The 23,944-nt window shown below is 45.9% G+C and overlaps 1 protein-coding gene across 5 annotated transcripts in view; it reads right to left on the bottom strand.

Annotated features, from left to right (window-relative positions):
* The window catches only part of LOC129815445 (inositol 1,4,5-trisphosphate receptor type 1-like), a 168,299-nt gene extending 150,335 nt beyond the window's left edge, over positions 1-17,964 (bottom strand). For 2 of the 5 annotated variants that reach the window (XM_055869284.1, XM_055869285.1), the window contains exons 1-3: positions 17,751-17,960; positions 15,870-15,988; positions 12,160-12,230 (exon numbers count right to left, since the gene is read on the bottom strand). In XM_055869284.1, coding sequence (XP_055725259.1) covers positions 12,160-12,230; positions 15,870-15,961 — 163 coding nt within the window. In that variant the 5' untranslated portion in view covers positions 15,962-15,988; positions 17,751-17,960. Of the gene's footprint in view, positions 1-12,159; positions 12,231-15,869; positions 15,989-17,750 lie in introns of all 5 variants that reach the window. The other 3 variants (XM_055869286.1, XM_055869287.1, XM_055869289.1) reach the window with 2 other exon arrangements.
* Between the last annotated feature and the right edge of the window lie 5,980 nt (positions 17,965-23,944).

Genomic DNA, 23,944 nt, shown 5'->3' with positions numbered 1-23,944 from the left:
CCTGCAAAATTGTGTGCGTGCATGTGTGCGTGCCTGTAAAGTGGGGTGTGTCTGCTTACATTGGGAGGAAATGGTATGCATACCTCAGTAGTGAGGACTGGTGGCCAGGGTTAGTCTGGCCCTCACCCAGCAGCATGCTAAAGTAAGGAGGGTTATCTCCACCATCTTTCAGAGCAGCAACACAGAAACACTTTACTCTCTCTGAGGAGGAACTCTCCAAAATGGACGGCACACAGGGGGACTGTGCTCTAGGCAGAAGTCGATCTAGGATCAGAATACTTCCGGCGCCGACAGAGATGGCCGCCTCGCTTCGTGTTCCTAGGAAACTATGCAGTATTTTGTTTTTTTACGTGTTATTTCTCACAATATTACCCCAGAAAATCTTAGGTTTTATTACATACAGTCGGGAGGAACTATTGCATATAAGAGCAACGTCAACTCACCATCATTACGACCAGGAATACGACTTTCCCGAAGCGGATCCTTTGTTTGGCCTACCACCCAGGACAATGGATCGGATCCCAGCCGGGGAACCAAAGCAACGACGCTGTAGAAGGGGCAGATGGAGCGGTCTTCTGGTCAGGCTCCGGAGACGGGCACATCGCGCACCGCTCCCGAGCATACTACTCGCCAATGTCCAGTCTCTTGACAACAAGGTAGACGAAATCCGAGCAAGGGTAGCATTCCAGAGAAACATCCGAGACTGTAACGTTCTTTGTTTCACGGAAACATGGCTCACTCGAGACACGCTATCGGAGTTGGTACAGCCACCTGGTTACTTCACGCATTGTGCCGACAGAAACAAGCATCTTTCTGGTAAGAAGAAGGGCGGGGGTGTATGCCTTATGATTAACAAGACTCGGTGTGATCATAACAACATACAGGAACTCAAGTCCTTTTGTTCACCTGACTTAGAATTCCTCACAATCAAATGCCGACCGCATTATCTACCAGGAGAATTCTCTTCGATTATAATCACAGTCGTGTATATTGCCCCCCAAGCAGACACATCGATGGCCCTGAACGAACTTCATTTGACTCCATGTAAACTGGAAACCACATATCCTGAGGCTGCATTCATTGCAGCTGGGGATTTTAGCAAGGCTAATCTGAAAACAAGACTCCCTAAATTCTATCAGCATATCGATTGTTAAAACCCTGGATCATTGTTATTCTAGCTTCCGCAACGCATATAAGGACCTCCCCCGCCCTCCTTTTGGAAAAGCTGACCACAACTCGATTTTGTTGCTTCCAGCCAATAGACAGAAACTAAAACGGGAAGCTCCCGCGCTCAGGTCTGTTCAACGCTGCTCCGACCAATCGGATTCCCCGCTTCAAGATTGCTTCGATCACGTGGACTGGGATATGTTCCGCATTGCGTCAAACAACATTGACGAATACGCTGATTCAGTGAGCGAGTTTATTAGCAAGTGCATCGGCGATGTCGTACCCACAGCAACTATTAAAACATTCCCCAACCAGAAACCGTGGATTGATGGCAGCACTCGCGCAAAACTGAAAGTGCGAACCACTGCTTTTAAATCAGGGCAAGGTGACCGGTGTAGCTATTCCCTCCGCAAGGCAATCAAACAAGCTAAGCGTCAGTACAGAGACAAAGTGGAGTCGCAATTCAACGGCTCAGACACAAGAGGTAGTATGTGGCAGGGTCTACAGTCAATCACGGATTACAAAAAGAAAACCAGCCCCATCGCGAACCAGGATGTCTTGCTCCCAGACAGACTAAATAACTTATTTGCTCGCTTTGAGGACAATACAGTGCTACTGACACGGCCCGCTACCAAAACCTGCGGACTCTCCTTCACTGCAGCCGACTTGAGTAAAACATTTAAACGTGTTAACCCTCACAAGGCTGCAGGCCCAGACGGCATCCCCAGCCGTGGCCTCAGAGCATGCGCAGACCAGCTGGCTGGTGTGTTTACGGACATAATCAATCAATCCTTTTCCCAGTCTGCTGTCCCCACATGCTTCAAGAGTACCACCATTGTTCCTGTTCCCAAGAAAGCTAAGGTAACTGAGCTAAACGACTACCGCACCGTAGCACTCACTTCCGTCATCATGAAGTGCTTTGAGACTAGTCAAGGACCATATCACCTCCACCCTACCTGACACCCTAGACCCACTCCAATTTGCTTACCGCCCCAATAGGTCCACAGACGACGCAATCGCAACCACACTGCCCTACCCCATCTGGACAAGAGGAATACCGATGTGAGAATGCTGTTCATCGACTACAGCTCAGCATTTAACACCATAGTACCCTCCAAACTCGTCATCAAGCTCGAGACCCCGGGTGGTGAGGGTAGGTAACAACATCTCCACCGCGCTGATCCTCAACACTGGGGCCCCACAAGGGTGCGTTCTCAGCCCTCTCCTTTACTCCCTGTTCACCCACGACTGCGTGGCCATACACGCTTCCAACTCAATCTTCAAGTTTTCAGACGACACTACAGTGGTGGGCTTGATTACCAACAACAACGAGACGGCCTACAGGGAGGGGGTGAGGGCCCTCGGAGTGTGGTGTCAGGAAAATTACCTCACACTCAACGTCAATAAAACAAAGGAGATGATCGTGGACTTCAGGAAACAGCAGAGGGAGCACCCCCCTATTATCATCGATGGGACAGTAGTGGAGAGGGTAGAAAGTTTTAAGTTCCTCGGCGTACACATCACGGACAAACTGAATTGGTCCACCAACACAGACAGGGTGGTGAAGAAGGCGCAGCAGCACCTTTTCAACCTCAGAAGGCTGAAGAAATTCCGCTTGTCACCAAAAGCACTCACAAACTTCTACAGATGTACAATCGAGAGCATCCTGTCGGGCTGTATCACCGCCTGGTACGGCAACTGCTCCGCACACAACCGTAAGGCTCTCCAGAGGGTAGTGAGGTCTGCACAACGCATCACCGGGTGCAAACTACCTGCCCTCCAGGACACCTACACCACCCGATGTCACTGGAAGGCTAAAAAGATCATCAAGGACAACAACCACCCGAGCCACTGCCTGTTCACCCCGCTATCATCCAGAAGGCGAGGTCAGTACAAGTGAATCAAAGCAGGGACCGAGAGACTGAAAAACAGCTTCTTTCTCAAGGCCAACAGACTGTTTAACAGCCACCACTAACATTGAGTGGCCGCTGCCAACATACTGACTCAACTCCAGCCACTTTAATAATGTAAAAATTGATGAAAAAATGTATCACTAGCCACTTTAAACAATGCCACTTCATATACTGTTTACATACCCTACATTACTCATCTCCTATGTATATGCATATACCATACTCTATATCATCTACTGCATCTTGTCATCTTTATGTAATACATGTATCACTAGCCACTTTAAACAATGCCACTTTTATATATGTTTACATACCCTACATTACTCATCTCATATGTATATACTGTACTCGATACCATCTACTGCATCTTGCCTATGCCGTTCTGTACCATCACTCATTCATATATTTTTATGTACATATTCTTCATTCCTTTACACGTGTGTGTATAAAGTACTTGTGGTGAATTTGTTAGGTTACATTACTCGTTGGTTATTACTGCATTGTCGTAACTAGAAGCACAAGCATTTCACTACACTCACATTAACATCTGCTAACCATGTGTATGTGACAAACAAAATTTGATTTGAGCTTGGGGTGAAACTGACCTAAGATCAGTGTTTCACTCCAGAGGTAACCTCACCCTACACCATCCAGCGTACACACACCCCCCCTCCTCCGGAAGTCTCAAAAAAGTACTTACCAATCTAAAGTTTGGGATATAAATGGAAGTACAGTAACTCCCACTGAGTATACACAGTGGTTTTTAGTGTTTGGCTAATGTTAAAAAGAATAGGAAGAGACTGTTTATTGTTTGGTTTAACGTCTGGAAAAAACATCTCGTAAATAAAAAGGCCATGACAAGCCACAGAGAGAATCCAAATGAGTCACGTTTTGGTATAAAAAAAGAATTAGATCAGTTGAGGTCACAGTAGTGTTAGCCAAGCAGGCTACATCTTACCCTATACTATCATCTATTACTACCAACAACAATCTTCTTACTGTTAGAATACAGGCGACTTCAGGTCACAGCCCTGGTTAAAGCCTTACAGGACACTGAACATCCTGTCGGGCTGTATCACCGCCTGGTACGGCAACTGCTCCTCCCACAACCGTAAGGCTCTCCAGAGGGTAGTGAGGTCTGCACATAACTTGACTGAACATACACACACAGACAGAGATAACTTGACTGAACATACAGACACACACACACCGTTACTGCACAGAAAGATGGACGGACAGAGAGAGAGTAGCCTCCTAGTGTTGTTAACAGTCTTCAAGGAGGACAAACTCAGAGAACTTCCATCGGACATCAACTCTCTATCGAAGGAAAATAAAGCTTTATGGCTTATAAATACAGTACAATCTCCCTGCTTCGCTCTATCAGACTGCAGCTAATGGGCACAATGTATGCTAGACAGAGCCCCACTCACCTTCAGCCACATCGTGTAATGTAGAGACTAACATAACTCCTAGTATGAGTGGAATGCTTGTTAGTCTCAACTCCTTCCAGCCATGCTGAAACATCCTCATTTGTTCCTCTTAGGACGACACTTAGACCTACCATGGATCCATATTACACTCCTTCCATTACTGCAAAGTACACCATCACAAAACACCATGCTTTTCTCACCTCTTCAGCGATTATTACACACACTAACACAGACAATTGCTAAAACCCCACATCAATTGTGCATGGAACGTCCACGCATATTGAAATGGTGAACATACTGCAGTGCCAGGAAAAAGTACTGATACTGAATGTTTTCTGATCTTTAACCAAAACCTAATATTAAATAAAGGGAACCTGAGTTAACAAATAACAAAAACAATGTATACTTATTTTATTAACAAAGTAATGTAACACCCAATTCCCCTGTGCGAAAAAGTCATTGCCCCCTTACACTCCATAACTGGTTGTACCACCTTTAGCTGCAATGACTGAAACCAAATACTTCTTGTAGTTGTTGATCAGTCTCTCACATTGCTGTGGAGGAATTTTGGACCACTCTTACATGCAGAACTTAACTAAGCAACATTTGTGGGTTTTCAAGTATGAACTGCTCGTTTCAAGTCCTTCCACAACATCTCAATTGGGATTAGGTCTGGACTTTGACTAGGCCATTCCAAAACCTCAAATGTGTTGCTTTTTAACCATTTTCATGTAGACTTGATTGTGTGTTTGGGATCATTGTCTTCATGCACGACCCAGCTGAGCTTCAGCTTTAGCTCACAGAAGGATGGGCTGACATTCTCCTGTAGAATTCTCTGATACAGAGCAGAATTCATGGTTCCTTCTATTAAGGCAAGCCATCCATGTCCTGAGGCAGCAAAGCATCCCCAAACCGTCACACTACCACCACCATGTTTGACCGTTGGTATGAGGTTCTTACTGTGGAATGTAGTGTTTGGTTTTTCTCATCCAAAAAGTCTGCCAAAAAGCACCTGGTAACACCTGGAAGAATGTTCTATGGACAGATGAGTCAAAAGTATAACTTTTTGGAAAATATGGGTCCCATTATGCCTGGTCGAAAACCAAACACTACATTCCACAGTAAGGACCTCATACCAACGGTCAAGCGTGGTGGTAGTAGTGTGATGGTTTGGGGTCAGCGTGGTGGTAGTGTGATGGTTTGGGGTCAGCGTGGTGGTAGTAGTGTGATGGTTTGGGGTCAGCGTGGTGGTAGTAGTGTGATGGTTTGGGGTCAGCGTGGTGGCAGTAGTGTGATGGTTTGGGGTCAGCGTGGTGGTAGTAGTGTGATGGTTTGGGGTCAGCGTGGTGGTAGTAGTGTGATGGTTTGGGGTCAGCGTGGTGGTAGTAGTGTGATGGTTTGGGGTCAGCGTGGTGGTAGTAGTGTGATGGTTTGGGGTCAGCGTGGTGGTGGTAGTGTGATGGTTTGGGGTCAGCGTGGTGGTGGTAGTGTGATGGTTTGGGGTCAGCGTGGTGGTAGTAGTGTGATGGTTTGGGGTCAGCGTGGTGGTGGTAGTGTGATGGTTTGGGGTCAGCGTGGTGGTGGTAGTGTGATGGTTTGGGGTCAGCGTGGTGGTAGTAGTGTGATGGTTTGGGGTCAGCGTGGTGGTAGTAGTGTGATGGTTTGGGGTCAGCGTGGTGGTGGTAGTGTGATGGTTTGGGGTCAGCGTGGTGGTAGTAGTGTGATGGTTTGGGGTCAGCGTGGTGGTAGTAGTGTGATGGTTTGGGGTCAGCGTGGTGGTAGTAGTGTGATGGTTTGGGGTCAGCGTGGTGGTGGTAGTGTGATGGTTTGGGGTCAGCGTGGTGGTGGTAGTGTGATGGTTTGGGGTCAGCGTGGTGGTAGTAGTGTGATGGTTTGGGGTCAGCGTGGTGGTGGTAGTGTGATGGTTTGGGGTCAGCGTGGGGGTAGTAGTGTGATGGTTTGGGGTCAGCGTGGTGGTAGTAGTGTGATGGTTTGGGGCCAGCGTGGTGGTAGTAGTGTGATGGTTTGGGGTCAGCGTGGTGGTAGTAGTGTGATGGTTTGGGGTCAGCGTGGTGGTAGTAGTGTGATGGTTTGGGGTCAGCGTGGTGGTAGTAGTGTGATGGTTTGGGGTCAGCGTGGTGGTGGTAGTGTGATGGTTTGGGGTCAGCGTGGTGGTAGTAGTGTGATGGTTTGGGGTCAGCGTGGTGGTAGTAGTGTGATGGTTTGGGGTCAGCGTGGTGGTGGTAGTGTGATGGTTTGGGGTCAGCGTGGTGGTAGTAGTGTGATGGTTTGGGGTCAGCGTGGTGGTAGTAGTGTGATGGTTTGGGGTCAGCGTGGTGGTAGTAGTGTGATGGTTTGGGGTCAGCGTGGTGGTAGTAGTGTGATGGTTTGGGGTCAGCGTGGTGGTAGTAGTGTGATGGTTTGGGGTCAGCGTGGTGGTAGTAGTGTGATGGTTTGGGGTCAGCGTGGTGGTGGTAGTGTGATGGTTTGGGGTCAGCGTGGTGGTAGTAGTGTGATGGTTTGGGGTCAGCGTGGTGGTAGTAGTGTGATGGTTTGGGGTCAGCGTGGTGGTGGTAGTGTGATGGTTTGGGGTCAGCGTGGTGGTGGTAGTGTGATGGTTTGGGGTCAGCGTGGTGGTAGTAGTGTGATGGTTTGGGGTCAGCGTGGTGGTAGTAGTGTGATGGTTTGGGGTCAGCGTGGTGGCAGTAGTGTGATGGTTTGGGGTCAGCGTGGTGGTAGTAGTGTGATGGTTTGGGGTCAGCGTGGTGGTAGTAGTGTGATGGTTTGGGGTCAGCGTGGTGGTAGTAGTGTGATGGTTTGGGGTCAGCGTGGTGGTAGTAGTGTGATGGTTTGGGGTCAGCGTGGTGGTAGTAGTGTGATGGTTTGGGGTCAGCGTGGTGGTGGTAGTGTGATGGTTTGGGGTCAGCGTGGTGGTAGTAGTGTGATGGTTTGGGGTCAGCGTGGTGGTGGTAGTGTGATGGTTTGGGGTCAGCGTGGTGGTGGTAGTGTGATGGTTTGGGGTCAGCGTGGTGGTAGTAGTGTGATGGTTTGGGGTCAGCGTGGTGGTAGTAGTGTGATGGTTTGGGGTCAGCGTGGTGGTGGTAGTGTGATGGTTTGGGGTCAGCGTGGTGGTAGTAGTGTGATGGTTTGGGGTCAGCGTGGTGGTAGTAGTGTGATGGTTTGGGGTCAGCGTGGTGGTAGTAGTGTGATGGTTTGGGGTCAGCGTGGTGGTGGTAGTGTGATGGTTTGGGGTCAGCGTGGTGGTGGTAGTGTGATGGTTTGGGGTCAGCGTGGTGGTAGTAGTGTGATGGTTTGGGGTCAGCGTGGTGGTGGTAGTGTGATGGTTTGGGGTCAGCGTGGTGGTAGTAGTGTGATGGTTTGGGGTCAGCGTGGTGGTAGTAGTGTGATGGTTTGGGGTCAGCGTGGTGGTAGTAGTGTGATGGTTTGGGGTCAGCGTGGTGGTAGTAGTGTGATGGTTTGGGGTCAGCGTGGTGGTAGTAGTGTGATGGTTTGGGGTCAGCGTGGTGGTAGTAGTGTGATGGTTTGGGGTCAGCGTGGTGGTGGTAGTGTGATGGTTTGGGGTCAGCGTGGTGGTGGTAGTGTGATGGTTTGGGGTCAGCGTGGTGGTAGTAGTGTGATGGTTTGGGGTCAGCGTGGTGGTGGTAGTGTGATGGTTTGGGGTCAGCGTGGTGGTAGTAGTGTGATGGTTTGGGGTCAGCGTGGTGGTAGTAGTGTGATGGTTTGGGGTCAGCGTGGTGGTAGTAGTGTGATGGTTTGGGGTCAGCGTGGTGGTAGTAGTGTGATGGTTTGGGGTCAGCGTGGTGGTAGTAGTGTGATGGTTTGGGGTCAGCGTGGTGGTAGTAGTGTGATGGTTTGGGGTCAGCGTGGTGGTGGTAGTGTGATGGTTTGGGGTCAGCGTGGTGGTAGTAGTGTGATGGTTTGGGGTCAGCGTGGTGGTAGTAGTGTGATGGTTTGGGGTCAGCGTGGTGGTGGTAGTGTGATGGTTTGGGGTCAGCGTGGTGGTGGTAGTGTGATGGTTTGGGGTCAGCGTGGTGGTGGTAGTGTGATGGTTTGGGGTCAGCGTGGTGGTGGTAGTGTGATGGTTTGGGGTCAGCGTGGTGGTGGTAGTGTGATGGTTTGGGGTCAGCGTGGTGGTGGTAGTGTGATGGTTTGGGGTCAGCGTGGTGGTAGTAGTGTGATGGTTTGGGGTCAGCGTGGTGGTAGTAGTGTGATGGTTTGGGGTCAGCGTGGTGGTAGTAGTGTGATGGTTTGGGGTCAGCGTGGTGGTGGTAGTGTGATGGTTTGGGGTCAGCGTGGTGGTAGTAGTGTGATGGTTTGGGGTCAGCGTGGTGGTAGTAGTGTGATGGTTTGGGGTCAGCGTGGTGGTAGTAGTGTGATGGTTTGGGGTCAGCGTGGTGGTAGTAGTGTGATGTTTGGGGTCAGCGTGGTGGTAGTAGTGTGATGGTTTGGGGTCAGCGTGGTGGTAGTAGTGTGATGGTTTGGGGTCAGCGTGGTGGTAGTAGTGTGATGGTTTGGGGTCAGCGTGGTGGTGGTAGTGTGATGGTTTGGGGTCAGCGTGGTGGTAGTAGTGTGATGGTTTGGGGTCAGCGTGGTGGTAGTAGTGTGATGGTTTGGGGTCAGCGTGGTGGTAGTAGTGTGATGGTTTGGGGTCAGCGTGGTGGTAGTAGTGTGATGGTTTGGGGTCAGCGTGGTGGTAGTAGTGTGATGTTTGGGGTCAGCGTGGTGGTAGTAGTGTGATGTTTGGGGTCAGCGTGGTGGTAGTAGTGTGATGGTTTGGGGTCAGCGTGGTGGTAGTAGTGTGATGGTTTGGGGTCAGCGTGGTGGTGGTAGTGTGATGGTTTGGGGTCAGCGTGGTGGTAGTAGTGTGATGGTTTGGGGTCAGCGTGGTGGTGGTAGTGTGATGGTTTGGGGTCAGCGTGGTGGTATTAGTGTGATGGTTTGGGGTCAGCGTGGTGGTAGTAGTGTGATGGTTTGGGGATGCTTTGCTGTATGAAAGTTCTGAATTAATCAAGCCTGAAAAAACAAACTTAATACAAATTATGATTGTGCCGTTACACAATTCATATCCTACAGCATATTATACATAGCAGAAAAACATAAACCAAAACTGATTTAAGAGGTCTTCGGTACATAATTGGTCTAGCCTATACGCAAATTAAACAAATTTGAGGAAATGCCTTTTGAGTGTGGACTGTATTATTATGCATACTGGATGTACTGGTTACCTTATGCTACAGTCTAAAACTTCTATTCATGAGTCTGGGAGAGAACGAATAGCCCTAGGCGATGCTGTTGGTTCATTAATTGTGCAGTGTGGCTTACAGTTAGCCTACAATTTGTGAATTTGTATTTGGTTTGAATAGCCTAATAGGGAATTTTTATATTTTCATAATTAATTGTGTGACACATTACCTTTAGCTATACAGAATATCTCACCACCATGCATTTCCAAATCAAATGTTATTGGTCACATACATGTGATTAACAGATGTTATTGCGGATGTAGTGAAATGCTTCTCTCTCCAGCATGCTGACAGGCTGTCAATTTAGTGAAATATGTTTCATTGTGAAAACATGTTACTTTCAATGTTCACGAACAGATTTCAATTGGTTTCCAAAATTTAGTACTGGGTAGCTGCAGGAACAAAGTTGGAGAGCACATGGCATACAGAGTTTGGGCGGAATATCACCTGTTGGGGCAGTGAGAGCTTGCTCCTCAAACAGGAATATCACCTGTTGGGGCAGTGAGAGCATGCTCCTCAAACAGGAACATCGCCTGTTGGGGCAGTGAGAGCATGCTCCTCAAACAGGAATATCACCCGTTGGGGCAGTGAGAGCATGCTCCTCAAACAGGAATATCACCCGTTGGGGCAGTGAGAGCATGCTCCTCAAACAGGAATATCACCCGTTGGGGCAGTGAGAGCATGCTCCTCAAACAGGAATATCACCCGTCGGGGCAGTGAGAGCTTGCTCCTCAAACAGGAATATCGCCTGTTGGGGCAGTGAGAGCATGCTCCTCAAACAGGAATATCACCTGTTGGGGCAGTGAGAGCATGCTCCTCAAACAGGAATATCACCTGTTGGGGCAGTGAGAGCATGCTCCTCAAACAGGAATATCGCCTGTTGGGGCAGTGAGAGCATGCTCCTCAAACAAGAATATCGCCTGTTGGGGCAGTGAGAGCATGCTCCTCAAACAGGAATATCACCTGTTGGGGCAGTGAGAGCATGCTCCTCAAACAGGAATATCACCCGTTGGGGCAGTGAGAGCATGCTCCTCAAACAAGAATATCGCCTGTTGGGGCAGTGAGAGCATGCTGCCTGTTGGGGCAGTGAGAGCATGCTCCTCAAACAAGAATATTGCCTGTTGGGGCAGTGAGAGCATGCTCCTCAAACAAGAATATCGCCTGTTGGGGCAGTGAGAGCATGCTCCTCAAACAGGAATATCGCCTGTTGGGGCAGAGAGAGCATGCTCCTCAAACAGTGGGTGTTGCATGATCAATTGATGAGCGAACAGCTGTCCACCCTGAGGCAAGAAACAGAGAGCAAGCTTCTTTTTTGCCACTTTTTCAAATCATCAGTAACGTGTAGTCATACGATGTAGCCCCTATGTTTTGATTTCTAAGACATTCTAAGGTTTGTATCCTTCACAACTAAAGTTGCCAAATAACTCTTAATGTAGCATATAGGACCTGTTTTAAATGATCACTTTATTACGCTCAGCATTGCAATTTCATATGCGCAGTCACTCTGTAATGGGAAAAATATCCTTTCTATTTTATTCAGCTAAATTCAATTATATTATTCTTACTATAAAATCATATCAAATAAAATAATGTCACGGGACTTAGGCATATCTTGTCAGCTAAATGAACTAGCCTACAGCCTATGGCATGGAGCATAGCCAGATAACATACAGTAGGCCAACTCATATTCTGTTCTTCTGAAATACATGTTCTTCATATCATGTTTCTTTAGACCTGCCTAAAATAAATAATGGATTTATTGTGATTGTGTATGTTAAATTGACTTATTATACTTTTTTAAATGTAGATGCTCCAAATGCCCTCATCGTCGGCTTGTTCGTGTGGAGGCCTGGAGATGCTAAACGAGTATGTTAATTAACGGTCAATTACTGTGAGAACGTGAGTCTTTTGCATGACAACAACTGGCTGACAACATTTCATGACCGCCACAGCCTTAGTCGCAAGTTCAGTTGTACTTCCTGTCACAGAGCTATTTTTAGCCCAACTGCAAAACCCAGAGAAAACATCTTCCTTCGTGGGCCTCAGGGAGAACATCTTCCTTCATGGGCCTCAATATGTTCACAGCCTCACAACATAGACAAGATGATACACAAACTGATAAAAAAAACAGATACACACAGAGATACAAGCATCACACACACACACACACACACACACACACACCAGCATCAAAGAGAGCAGTGCTTTTTGAAGTCCATGTGGACAGGGAGTAATACTGGCGATAGCACCATAGAAACGCAGTGTAACACAAGAAGAAACATCTCCAGTGGAACACACTGTGTAAACAGGCAGGATTTACTGAGGTGATGTGATGCTGCGCCAGCTGCTATAGTACGATGAGATGGGAGTATACCATTTTCTTACCTCTGAACTTTTTGGGGGGGTTGTTCAGGTCCCCTGTGTCGGGCTGTACCACACAGCGGTCATCTACCAGCCTGTGGAAGGAAGAGACAATGACGCATGTCAAGTCAGAAACACACACAGAGTTGACCACACACCCTTCACATGCAAATAAACTTGAACAGTTTCAACATTATAAATGTGCACCACACATACAAAGCTGCAAGCACATAGCTTTCTTTATTTTCATATATAAGCCCCAGGCTCCAAACAAATATGTACCCCATTCCACAAGGGTTATTCATTCTGGGTTAGGCTATATCTGGAATAAACCAACATCTTTTCACATCGAAGGCTTTTATTTCAACTTATTGTTTCACAATAAAACCCTCCATTACATCCAAGTCCATTGTCAGCCTGAGATCTTGTAATAAAGCACCACATACACCCATAAAAAGTACACTGTTTTTTCATAACACTTAACCACAGAGCTCTGTTTATTTTACTGCCTTAGTCACTATATTTAGACCAATCACATACTTGTGATTACACCATGAGGTTTCTTGTATCGCCGTGGCTCCTCTACAGTCCACCCAATTATGAGGAAGAAATGAGAGGCTTAGCTGGCCACCGCTAGTGGACGAACTGGCTAGCATTCCTGCCGGTGACAAATGTAGCTTTTTACTGGCTCATAATAAAGGCTGCCTGGACCCTGGCCAGATACCACATCCATCCCAGTCATGTTCCTGTGGAGTTTCCACACACACACCGTCAGTCGTACTACACATGGACCTGTCTGCACCAGGGATACACCGCTCTGAAAATGACATAACACTCTGAGGATCCAGTCTACAGTGTCTACCTCCGCAGAGCATTATACCACATTGCTATACTGAGCATCTGATTCATATTATAGTAAGTTGTCAGAAAAGAGAACCTATGACTAGGGCTGTGGCGGTCATGAAATTTTGTCAGCCGGTGATTGTCATTCAAATAACTCTGTCTGGTCTCTGTCTGGTGGATGGCTAGTAATGGATGGTCTCTGTTCGTCTGTCTGTCTCTGTCTGCTCTCTCTCTCTCTGTCTATGTCTGGTCTCGGGTCTGCGTCTGGTCTCGGGTCTGCCTGTCTCGTCTCGGGTCTGCCTGTCTCGTCTCGGGTCTGCCTGTCTCGTCTCGGGTCTGCCTGTCTCGTCTCGGGTCTGCCTGTCTCGTCTCGGGTCTGCCTGTCTCGTCTCGGGTCTGCCTGTCTCGTCTCGGGTCTGCCTGTCTCGTCTCGGGTCTGCCTGTCTCGTCTCGGGTCTGCCTGTCTCGTCTCGGGTCTGCCTGTCTCGTCTCGGGTCTGCCTGTCTCGTCTCGGGTCTGCCTGTCTCGTCTCGGGTCTGCCTGTCTCGTCTCGGGTCTGCCTGTCTCGTCTCGGGTCTGCCTGTCTCGTCTCGGGTCTGCCTGTCTCGTCTCGGGTCTGCCTGTCTCGTCTCGGGTCTGCCTGTCTCGTCTCTGGTCTGCCTGTCTCGTCTCTGGTCTGCCTGTCTCGTCTCTGGTCTGCCTGTCTGGTCTCTGGTCTGCCTGTCTGGTCTCTGGTCTGCCTGTCTGGTCTCTGGTCTGCCTGTCTGGTCTCTGGTCTGCCTCGGGTCTGCGTCTGTCGTCTGGTCTGGTCTGCCTGTCTGGTCTCTGGTCTGCCTGTCTGGTCTCTGGTCTGCCTCAGGTCTGCGTCTGTCGTCTGGTCTGGTCTGCCTGTCTGCCTGTCTGGTCTCTCGTCTGCCTGTCTGGTCTCTCGTCTGCCTGTCTGGTCTCTCGTCTGCCTGTCTGGTCTCTCGTCTGCCTGTCTGGTCTCTCGTCTGCCTGTCTGGTCTCTCGTCTGCCTGTCTGGTCTCTCGTCTGTCTCGGGTCTGCGTCTGTCTCGGGTCTGCGTCTGTGTTTCCTTGCAGGTAACCATTGTTGACAGAGGAAGAACAATGATTCCAAGCACCACCCTTCCTTTTGAAGATTCCAGTCTGTTATTCGAACTCAATCAACATGACAGAGTGATCTCCAGCCTTGTTCTCGTCAACACTCACACCTGTTAATGAGAGAATCACTGACATGATGTCAGTTGGTCCTTTTGTGGCAGAGCTGAAATGCAGTGGAAATGTTTTTGGGGATTCAGTTAATTTGCATGGCAAAGAAGGACTTTGCAATTAATTGCAATTCACCTGATCACTCTTCATAACATTCTGGAGTATATGCAAATTGCCATCATACAAACTGAGGCAGCAGACTTTGTGAACATGTATATTTGTGTCATTCTCCAAACTTTTGGCCACGACTGTACTGAATGAGAAGTTAAATTATGGAGAAGAAAGGTGTGTGTGTGTGTGTGTGTGTGTGTGTGTGATGAGGAGTTCTAAGAAAAAAATTCTTGAGCGGATGGTCAGGGAGCCAGAACATAATTAGTAGACACTAAATTGACAGCAAGAAGCCCAAACCGATAACATTTGACTAAAACAATCATTTGAAACATTACTTCCATTTGAATACCATCACATATCTGTAGTAAGTGTGGGAAAATTTGCTGGTGTTTTTATAGTCTAATGTCCAATTTGTATGTATTTTTATTTGCTCAGAAAAGCAGGCTGCTAGTTGGGGAACCCTGTTGTAGAATAATTCCTGTGGAGTGTGTTTACACATTCTCACTGGATTTATGACCCTATATAAATGTTTTCTCTTGCTCATACACAAACATATCTTATCATTGTGTGTCCAGTATTGTCTATGGATCACCAACAGTCTACACATACCATACACAGGCGTCCTCCCTACCTTTCTCCATCTGGGTTAAATCCTTTCTCCCTCCCTCCCAGACACATCTCTCACACAATCACACCTTACCATTGTGTGGTAATTAGTTCCCCTCTATTTCCCATTCTTCCCAGTCTACATACCATCATGGTCATGGAGATACCCAGGACCAGACAACCACTTCAAAGGGCCGCTTGACCAGCTCTGTTCTTTGAGAAAAGTGGAAATGTCATTTACCCTTCCAAACCACTCTGTATCAGTGGCCCACAGATGGCAGAGGGGCCCCTGCGCAGCACAGACACAGCCCTGTGTGCCAGTACCTCCCTGCCATGATAACACTAACTTTCAGACTCACAGGCCACACCTCCTCTCCTGTGATTCATCTCCACAGCATTCCCCTCTCAAACCCACACTCATCTTACGATTGGGGACTCGCACCACCACTACAGACTAAAATCCTTTATATATGCACTGCAGAGCTTTGAAGGCAGTACCTTAATGACCTTCTCAAGTGTACATGAAGCTATGAATTTACCCTTAAAGGGATAGCTCCCTCCACAATTAAAGTTTGTCATGCATGTGCAGACCTCAAAAGTGCCCTAATGTCCAGGTGAGTTCATGTCCCATGGCATCTGCTGAGTAGATGCAGCTATATTCCTCCATTCCAAATGATTGGGAACTATATAGGCACCATCTAAAATGATTACATTAGACCAGGGCAGTTCAATGTCTGGGGTCAGTCTGGGGAGGGCCAAAACACTTGGTTTTTATCCTTTCCTTCTAATCAGGGACTGATTAATTAACACCAGGTAGAAACAAAAAACGGAAGTGTTTCTGCACTCCAGGACCAGAATTGACCAGCCCTGCATTAGAAGACCTATGTAACCACCAGTGCCACTCATTTGAGATGGTAAGTGATAATTGCTAAAGGAGGGAAGGGATAGGTGAACTTAACTCACCCCAGAGTGCTGATGAAACCATTGGTGGAGCCCTCTGCATACAGGGAGCAGATGTCCCCGATGTGCAGAAAACTGGACATCTTATCTGACATGTCTCACACACACACACTGGGCCACACCTGGAGGAGAGGAGAGGCAGGAATTTTACAATCATATAAAGAGAATCACAACACACACTTTAACGAATGACTATAGGGCCTGAGTTTTCCCAGACCTGGGCAGGTCACACATTCAGGAATAACCATAAGAGTGACATTTTGTGCATCTTCACTTTGTCAGGTCATCCTCCTAACCCTGTAAATTGTAAAGACATTACAGTCCTGCATATATAAATGACTGTTTATTTGCATTACAAATGAACAGGGAATCAAATCAAACTGGGGTAAAATTGTAACATGTATCTTGGAAACACAAGGCCTTGCCATCAGTAGATTTCAGATTCCAACATCCACCTTGGATTTCCTTACATTACATTATATTATTCTAATGGGGCAGACCGTTGGTTTCCCAGTTCTAATGAGGTGATTTGGAACAGAGGAAACCTGAGAGAAAGGGAGCAGGAGGATTTGCATGGGGCCAGGCACTATCTGATGCTCCAGCCTGGTGTAGCTGGGTGAGGGGTAAACAGTTAATGATTAGGAGAGGCAGAGAGAAACAGGAAGAACATGCAGCTGTATGTAGTATACCTGCTCTGGGCTATAGGGTGGAAGGAGTGATAGACCAGTCAGTTCACTGTGTTTTATTGTAACACTGATCCAGGCTGGGTTACAATCCAGGTTGGATTCAACCCCCTTTCAATTCAGGGAATGAAAATGGCCCTTACTTTGTAATGGACTTGAACTGAATTATAAAAAGACTGACCCCAACCCTGATTAGAATACAATGAATGAGGTCATGACTATTGGGGTGAAATGTGGTCTAGTGCATGGTTACTGTATTACAGGTGTTATAGTGAGTAAAGCAGTGTCCTGTGCTGTGTTGTTTCCTGACCACTTAGTCTCGTGTTACCATACTCCCCATTTCTCGTTCACCATGAACAGCAAGGACGCCAGGAAACCGAGGCTACAGACCACTTGACCTGTCCAGGAAAAACTCCAGACCCTAATTGTAGGCTGTCATTTGGGCTTAGAGCTTTTCCTGTTAATGTGGCTGGTAAAGAAAAACTCCAGGAACATATTGTACCTCCTGAGTCTTGACTCACATTGGTGACATTTGTGTCTTTCAGAACTCAGTGACAGAGCTCCTTCTGTGCAAGTTTAGTAGCCTATCTACACATATGCATTATTTGCCTACACTGCGACATCATCCATGAGTACACCGAGGTTGATCTTAACATATTTTCAGACCACTCATCTTCTAAACCTACTCAAGCGAAAAAAAACCATGGAGAACAATTCACCCCATCATACCACCTCAAAACCACATAGCCAAACAATTAGTAGGCAACAGTAACTCATGACATAGGCTCCTGTAACTTATGTCCATCAACATGATGCCCGTCCATCAACATGATGCCCAAGTCAATGGGTAAATTGTCAGCATCAAATCCATGACCATGTTTAGCCCATTTCAGGCTACCTTACAGGGTAGCCAACAAAATCCCTTCCAACTTCACTGAACTTCAACACATCCCGAGACGAGTTACCTAATAAATCAGGCTCTGATACCAGTTTACTAGTCTCATATCCTTTCGAATCCGAGTGTGGGAGTCTGTCTCTCATCTCGGGGAAAAATGTGTTTCACCAGCGTCAGTGGAAAAAATCATGACTGCCCGTTCATGATGACAGTTACATTTCTGCGCTTCTTCCCTCGCCACAAGTAATACATATTTAACAGGCGGAGATGCTACCCAAAACTGTACAGAGTTGTGCTAAACTTTACCTTCGCTGTGGTAAGTGTTTGGGAACGACGCGCACGGCTGGGTCAACGGGACAGCATTACAACGATATACCGCTTTCAGCTCATCTATAGCACCAGATCCCGTTAGCGAGTAGAGTCCGATTTTTTTTTTTATTTTTTTTACGGCTAATCACCCTGCCATGGGTTCGTTTGCTACATGAGCGTCCTTCCCCGCTTGAAGCTCTGTTGCCTCTCAGAAAACACTGGTCTCTGGGAAATGAGGTTTATTGAATGGTTCTTTCAGATAAATAACCAGGCTTAAGGTACATTTATGACTACAACTCCCACAGTGTGGTGGAGCCTTGCACGGAAACTTCTCCATCCAAACTTTAGACAAATTGCTGAAGGAAGTGGCATTGAATTTTCGATCAAGAAATGCACTCACACATGCTTTTATGCCACACATTGATAAGGTTTGACCTTTGTTGATGGCAACACAACTAAGACCAATGATACATTATATACAAGTAGCTATGAACTAAATGTGTAATGAGTATTTGCTGCCTTGTTCACTCTACCGGGCTTGTACCAAGCGGAAAATTTCCGCGTGCCGTAGCCCATTGTGACTTGTGGGCGTTCTTGGCAGCATATAGCAGCATGTTCGAGTGTGCGTCAAGAATTCAGCATAGCAAGTTTGTAAGAAGGTCTGGTTATTAAGTGGGTAAATAGTTCAATAGTAATATGCTTTAAAACGCTCTGGTAACGAACAAACTTTGCTGCCCTGTTTACAATTGTCCACATGGCTGGAAGAAGCTATTCAATTGAGTATATACATTTTGAAAAGGGTAAAATAAACTGTGTATTATTAGCTAACTAGCTAGCAGGCTAACTCAAATGAGTTGCTAAATGAGCTTGCTAGTTATCTAGCCAACTTTACATACTGTATAGATAGATAGCTAGCTAAGTTAAATTAATATCACCAGCTACTAAACTTCATATTAGCTAGCTATCTTGATATATTGATCACTGTAAAAAACAAACTCCAAATGCATTTGTAGATAACTAGTTAACAGCCATGGAGGAGGGTGAAAGAATAGTAGCCCCAACTGTCAAAGTGAGTAGGCTATTCTGGATAGGGCAGGCACTTTTGTGTAGTTCCAGGAGTGAGGACAGAGATAATAGTAACATAATATTCAGTGCTGTGTAATTTGATTACAATGAAGTCTGTTTCTTGTGGTGTTCTGTCTTCAGATAAAGAGGGCTATGAAAGCCTGTCCCAATGAAGAGCAGTGGTTCTCAGTCCTGGTGATTCAAATCGGTGCACATTTTTGTTTTCGCCTTAGCACTGTACAGCTGATTCAATTAATCAACTCCTCAAGCTTCAAGTGTTGTTTATGTATTCATTTGTGATGCTATCCTTGATATGATCTTATTGTGTGTGTGTGTGTGTGCACATGTGTAACGGATGTGAAATGGCTAGCTAGTTAGCGGGTACGCGCTAATAGCATTTCAATCGGTTACGACACTTGCTCTGAGACCTGAAGTAGGGTTTCCCCTTGCTCTGCAAGGGCCGTGGCCTTTGTGGAGCGATGGGTAACGATGCTTCGTGGGCGACCGTTGTTGATGTGTGCCGAAGGTCCCTGGTTCGCGCCCGTGTCGGGGCGAGGGGACGGTTTAAAGTTATACTGTTACATTGATGCTGTTGAACCGGATCACTGGTTGCTGCGGAAAAGGAGGAGGTTGAAAGGGGGGTGAGTGTAGCGGATGTGAAATGGCTAGCTAGTTAGCGGGTACGCGCTAATAGCATTTCAATCGGTTACGTCACTTGCTCTGAGACCTGAAGTAGGGTTTCCCCTTGCTCTGCAAGGGCCGCGGCTTTTGTGGAGCGATGGGTAACGATGCTTCGTGGGTGTCAGTTGTTGATGTGTGCAGAGGGTCCCTGGTTCGCGCCCGTGTCGGGGCGAGGGGACGGTTTTAAGTTATACTGTTACACATGCATCTATCAATCGAATGTTATGTTGATTTTGTTATAAGGGATATTATACTTCAGTAATCCAGTTACCTGGTGAAAGATTATTGGAGTCTGTATGGGTAGCTGGACAGGTAGGATGACTGACAATAGTGAAGGCGAACAGGTGGTCACAGGTCAGGTGACCGAGGAATGGATGAGACTGAGGCAGGAATTTCTTTAACTACAAAGTGGTATATTTACTGGGTAGTTTATCTGTGTTGCATAACAACGGAAACAGAATAACATAATCAAAGTCAAATCATTCTCATTATTAACAGAATGAGGTAATTCCGCAATAAGGTTCCGTAGGAATTGAATATGAAGCAGAATGGAGTCATTTAGGATCATAACCATTCATCATAGTCATGAGAAGGATAATACAAATATAAATTGATCAGTTATCAGTTATTCAATCTATAATCTCCATCCGTTTGATATCAGAATTTATCAGTTCAGCAAACAGTTACGTTTCATATTTCATCCTTTCGGGTTTAGACTTCATATGTACATGTAATTTCATTACATATTAACCATATATTAATGGCATAATTGGCCTGAGATGATCTGTAGGGCTGTGATCATTGCCCATTTACATAACGCAATAGGTTTGAAGCGTGCACTCCAAGCCGCTCTCTGCGGTAATAACTGATGGCCCGGTCTCCCGATCGCAACAGATGGTTCAGATGAAAGGTAACAGATTCAGTGGATTTACGTTGATTCATGGACGCACAGAATGTCTGGATTAGACAGGGTTGAGAAAGCAGCGAGGTCGGGCGGTGGCGATTTCCTCCTTTTAATGAGTTGATCTGTCGGACATTTCCACCTGACCTAATTAAAACACCCCTGGCCCAGCTGAGCAAGTGGCCATGAATTAAAGGACGATTCCACCAACTCCATGGGCCTTTTTACACCTGGTGATGTAAAAGTCTAATAATGACATTATCGTACATATTCCTACAGATACCTTGTAACTGGAGATTCTTTCAAAACGATTGCCTACAGTTACTGTGTAGGGCACTGCAAGGTTGGGTGACCAGGGCCATCTGGGGCTGCCTCCTGGAGGAATTCAGGCGTGTGAAGGCTGTCCTGCAAAACTTCATGAGGATGGACATAAGGACCAGGAGGAGATCTGCAGGTCGCCACTGTGTGCCAGAGAAGAAGTCTGGTGCTCTGCAGGATGTTTCAAGGATGGGGTCCAACAATGCCGCAAGAGAGGCAATCCGTTTGTGGGACATCTTCACCTCCTACTTCTTTGAAGAGGATGCTGTTCCCTGGCAACACCAAAGACTACACTGCACAACGAGAGGCTCAACTTCTTGCGACTACAGGGGGTGCTGTTTACTCATTAGCATATTTGCATTACAGATTAAACGGCTTCCTACTCTCCTACTTTATCGTACAATATACATGTTATTACTATTATTGGATAGAAAACAGTCTCTAGTTTCTATAGCCGTTGGAATTTTGTCTCTGAGTGGAACAGAACTCATTCTACAGCAATTTCCCTGACATGGAGTCAGATTTCACACATTTTGGCCCCTGATCTGGAGTCAGTTTAAAGGCCACTGTGAATGCTATAAGGATACGGACACTGCTTACATCTTCCCCTGGATGCCTTTACGTGATGACGCTTTGAATGGTATCGATTGCCCAATCACAGCCACTATAAAACAAAAACACGTGTAGGTAGGAACTCCTTTCCAGCTGCGCCGGACGCACGGTGGACACCGACCCGTTCTTTTTCCAAGCATTAGTGGAGCCAGTAATATTTCTCAGGTCATGTTTTTACTCGTTATAGGAGTTAAAAACATCATAAGGTAGTTAATTTAAATCGTTTTATAGCAATTTATATCCGTTTAGTGCGCATTTTGGGACATTTATTTCTGAGACTTTTTGAAGAGCCGGGCAGGTTTCCAGTTCATGCCGAACGCAGTTGGCATTTCCACATGGCAAGAGGACAGCTTTCGACCAAAAGACGATTAGACCCAAGAAAGGATTCTTTGCCCAAGATTCTGATGGAAGAACAGCTCAAAGTAGGAACAATTTATTATGATAAATCGTGTTTCTGTCGAGAAATGTTAATCGCTTATGACGCCATTTTGTTTGACGTAGCTTCGCTTGGAGCAAACTGTATTGAAAAGTAAGGATCATTTAAAAAATGTAAATCAGCGATTGTATTAAGAATTAAATTGTCTATCAATCGCTGTCCACCCTATATTTTTTAGTCACGTTTATGAGTATTTATGTATACGACTAGATCACTGTCTAATATGGCGCACGACATTGTCTGACCAGCTGGGCAACTTTTGTCATTGTCTAACCATGATTTTGGTGGCTAAATATGCACATTTTCGAACAAACTGTATATGTATGTTGTAATATGATGTTACAGGAGTGTCATCGGAAGAATTCTGAGAAGGTTAGTGAAAAAATTAATATATTTTGGCCGATGATATGATATCGCTCTCTTTGGCTAGAATCAGTGCTCGGGTAACGTTTGCGTATGTGGTATGCTAATATAACGATTTATTGTGTTTTCGCTGTAAGACACTTAGAAAATCTGAAATATTGTCTGTATTCACAGGATCTGTGTCTTTCGATTAGTGTATGCTGTGTATTTTTACGAAATGTTTGATGATTAGTAATTAGGTAAACACGTTGCTCTATGTATTTATTCTAGTCCATTTGTGATGGTGAGTGCAATTGTAAACAATGATATCTACCTGAAATATGCATATTTTTCTAACAAAACCTATCCTATACCATAAATATGTTAGACTGTCATCTGATGAGGTTTTTTCTTGGTTAGCGGCTATCAATATCTTAGTTTAGCCGAATTGGTGATAGCACCTGATGGAGTAAGAAACTGATGGAGTTAGAAAAGTGGTGTCTTTTGCTAACGTGGTATTAGATTTACATATTTTGTCTTCCCTGTAAAACATTTTAAAAATCTGAAATGGTGGCTTTATTCACAGGATCTGTATCTTTCATTAGGTGTCTTGGACTTGTGATTTAGTGATATTTAGATGCTACTATTTAATTGTGACGTTATGCTAGCGATGCTAATCAGTGTGGGGGGGGGGGGGGGGGGGGGTGCTCCCGGATCCGGGGTAGATGCTCGTTAGAGGTTAACCTGTCTGGCTCTGACGTTCCGCCAGGGGAACTCACATTCCACTGAAAAGGCAGAGCGCGAAATTCAAAATATATTTTTTTGAAATATTTAACTTTCACACATTAACAAGTCCAATACAGCAAATGAAAGATACACATCTTGTGAATCCAGTCAACATGTCCGATTTTTAAAATGTTTTACAGCGAAAACACCACATATATTTATGTTAGCTCACCACCAAATACAAAAAAGGACAGACATTTTTCATAGCACAGGTAGCATGCACAAAGCCAACCTAACTAACCAAGAACCAACCAAACTAACCAACAAACAACTTCATCAGATGACAGTCTTATGACATGTTATTCAATAAATCTATGTTTTGTTCGAAAAATGTGCATATTTCAGGTAAAAATCATAGTTTACATTGCAGCTACAATCAGCCAGAATAATTACAGACACCAACGTCAAATACCTAAATACTCAAATACAAAACATTTCTGAAAAATCGATGGTGTACAGCAAATTAAAGACAAACATCTTGTGAATCCAGCCAATATTTCTGATTTTTTAAGTGTTTTACAGCGAAAACACAATATAGCATTATACACTGCTCAAAAAAATAAAGGGAACACTTAAACAACACAATGTAACTCCAAGTCTATCACAGTTCTGTGAAATCAAACTGTCCACTTATGAAGCAACACTGATTGACAATAAATTTCACATGCTGTTGTGCAAATGGAATAGACACTACGCTGACAGACACAACAAACCTTTTTGCCACAGCTCGCATTGATCTGCCATCCCGGATTAACTGCACTAGCTGAGCCACTTGTGTGGGTTGTAGACTCCGTCTCATGCTACCACTAGAGTGAAAGCACCGCCAGCATTCAAAAGTGACCAAAACATCAGCCAGGAAGCATAGGAACTGAGAAGTGGTGTGTGGTCACCACCTGCAGAACCATTCCTTTTTTGGGGGTGTCTTACTAATTGCCTATAATTTCCACCTTTTGTCTATTCCATTTGCACAACAGCATGTGAAATTTATTGTCAATCAGTGTTGCTTCATAAGTGGACAGTTTGATTTCACAGAACTGTGATAGACTTGGA

This window comes from Salvelinus fontinalis, chromosome 18 (assembly GCF_029448725.1).
Source record: "Salvelinus fontinalis isolate EN_2023a chromosome 18, ASM2944872v1, whole genome shotgun sequence".
Lineage (NCBI taxonomy): Eukaryota > Metazoa > Chordata > Actinopteri > Salmoniformes > Salmonidae > Salvelinus > Salvelinus fontinalis.
The sequence above is the reverse complement of the archived record's forward strand: the minus strand, read 5'-3'. Positions and strand labels throughout refer to the sequence as shown.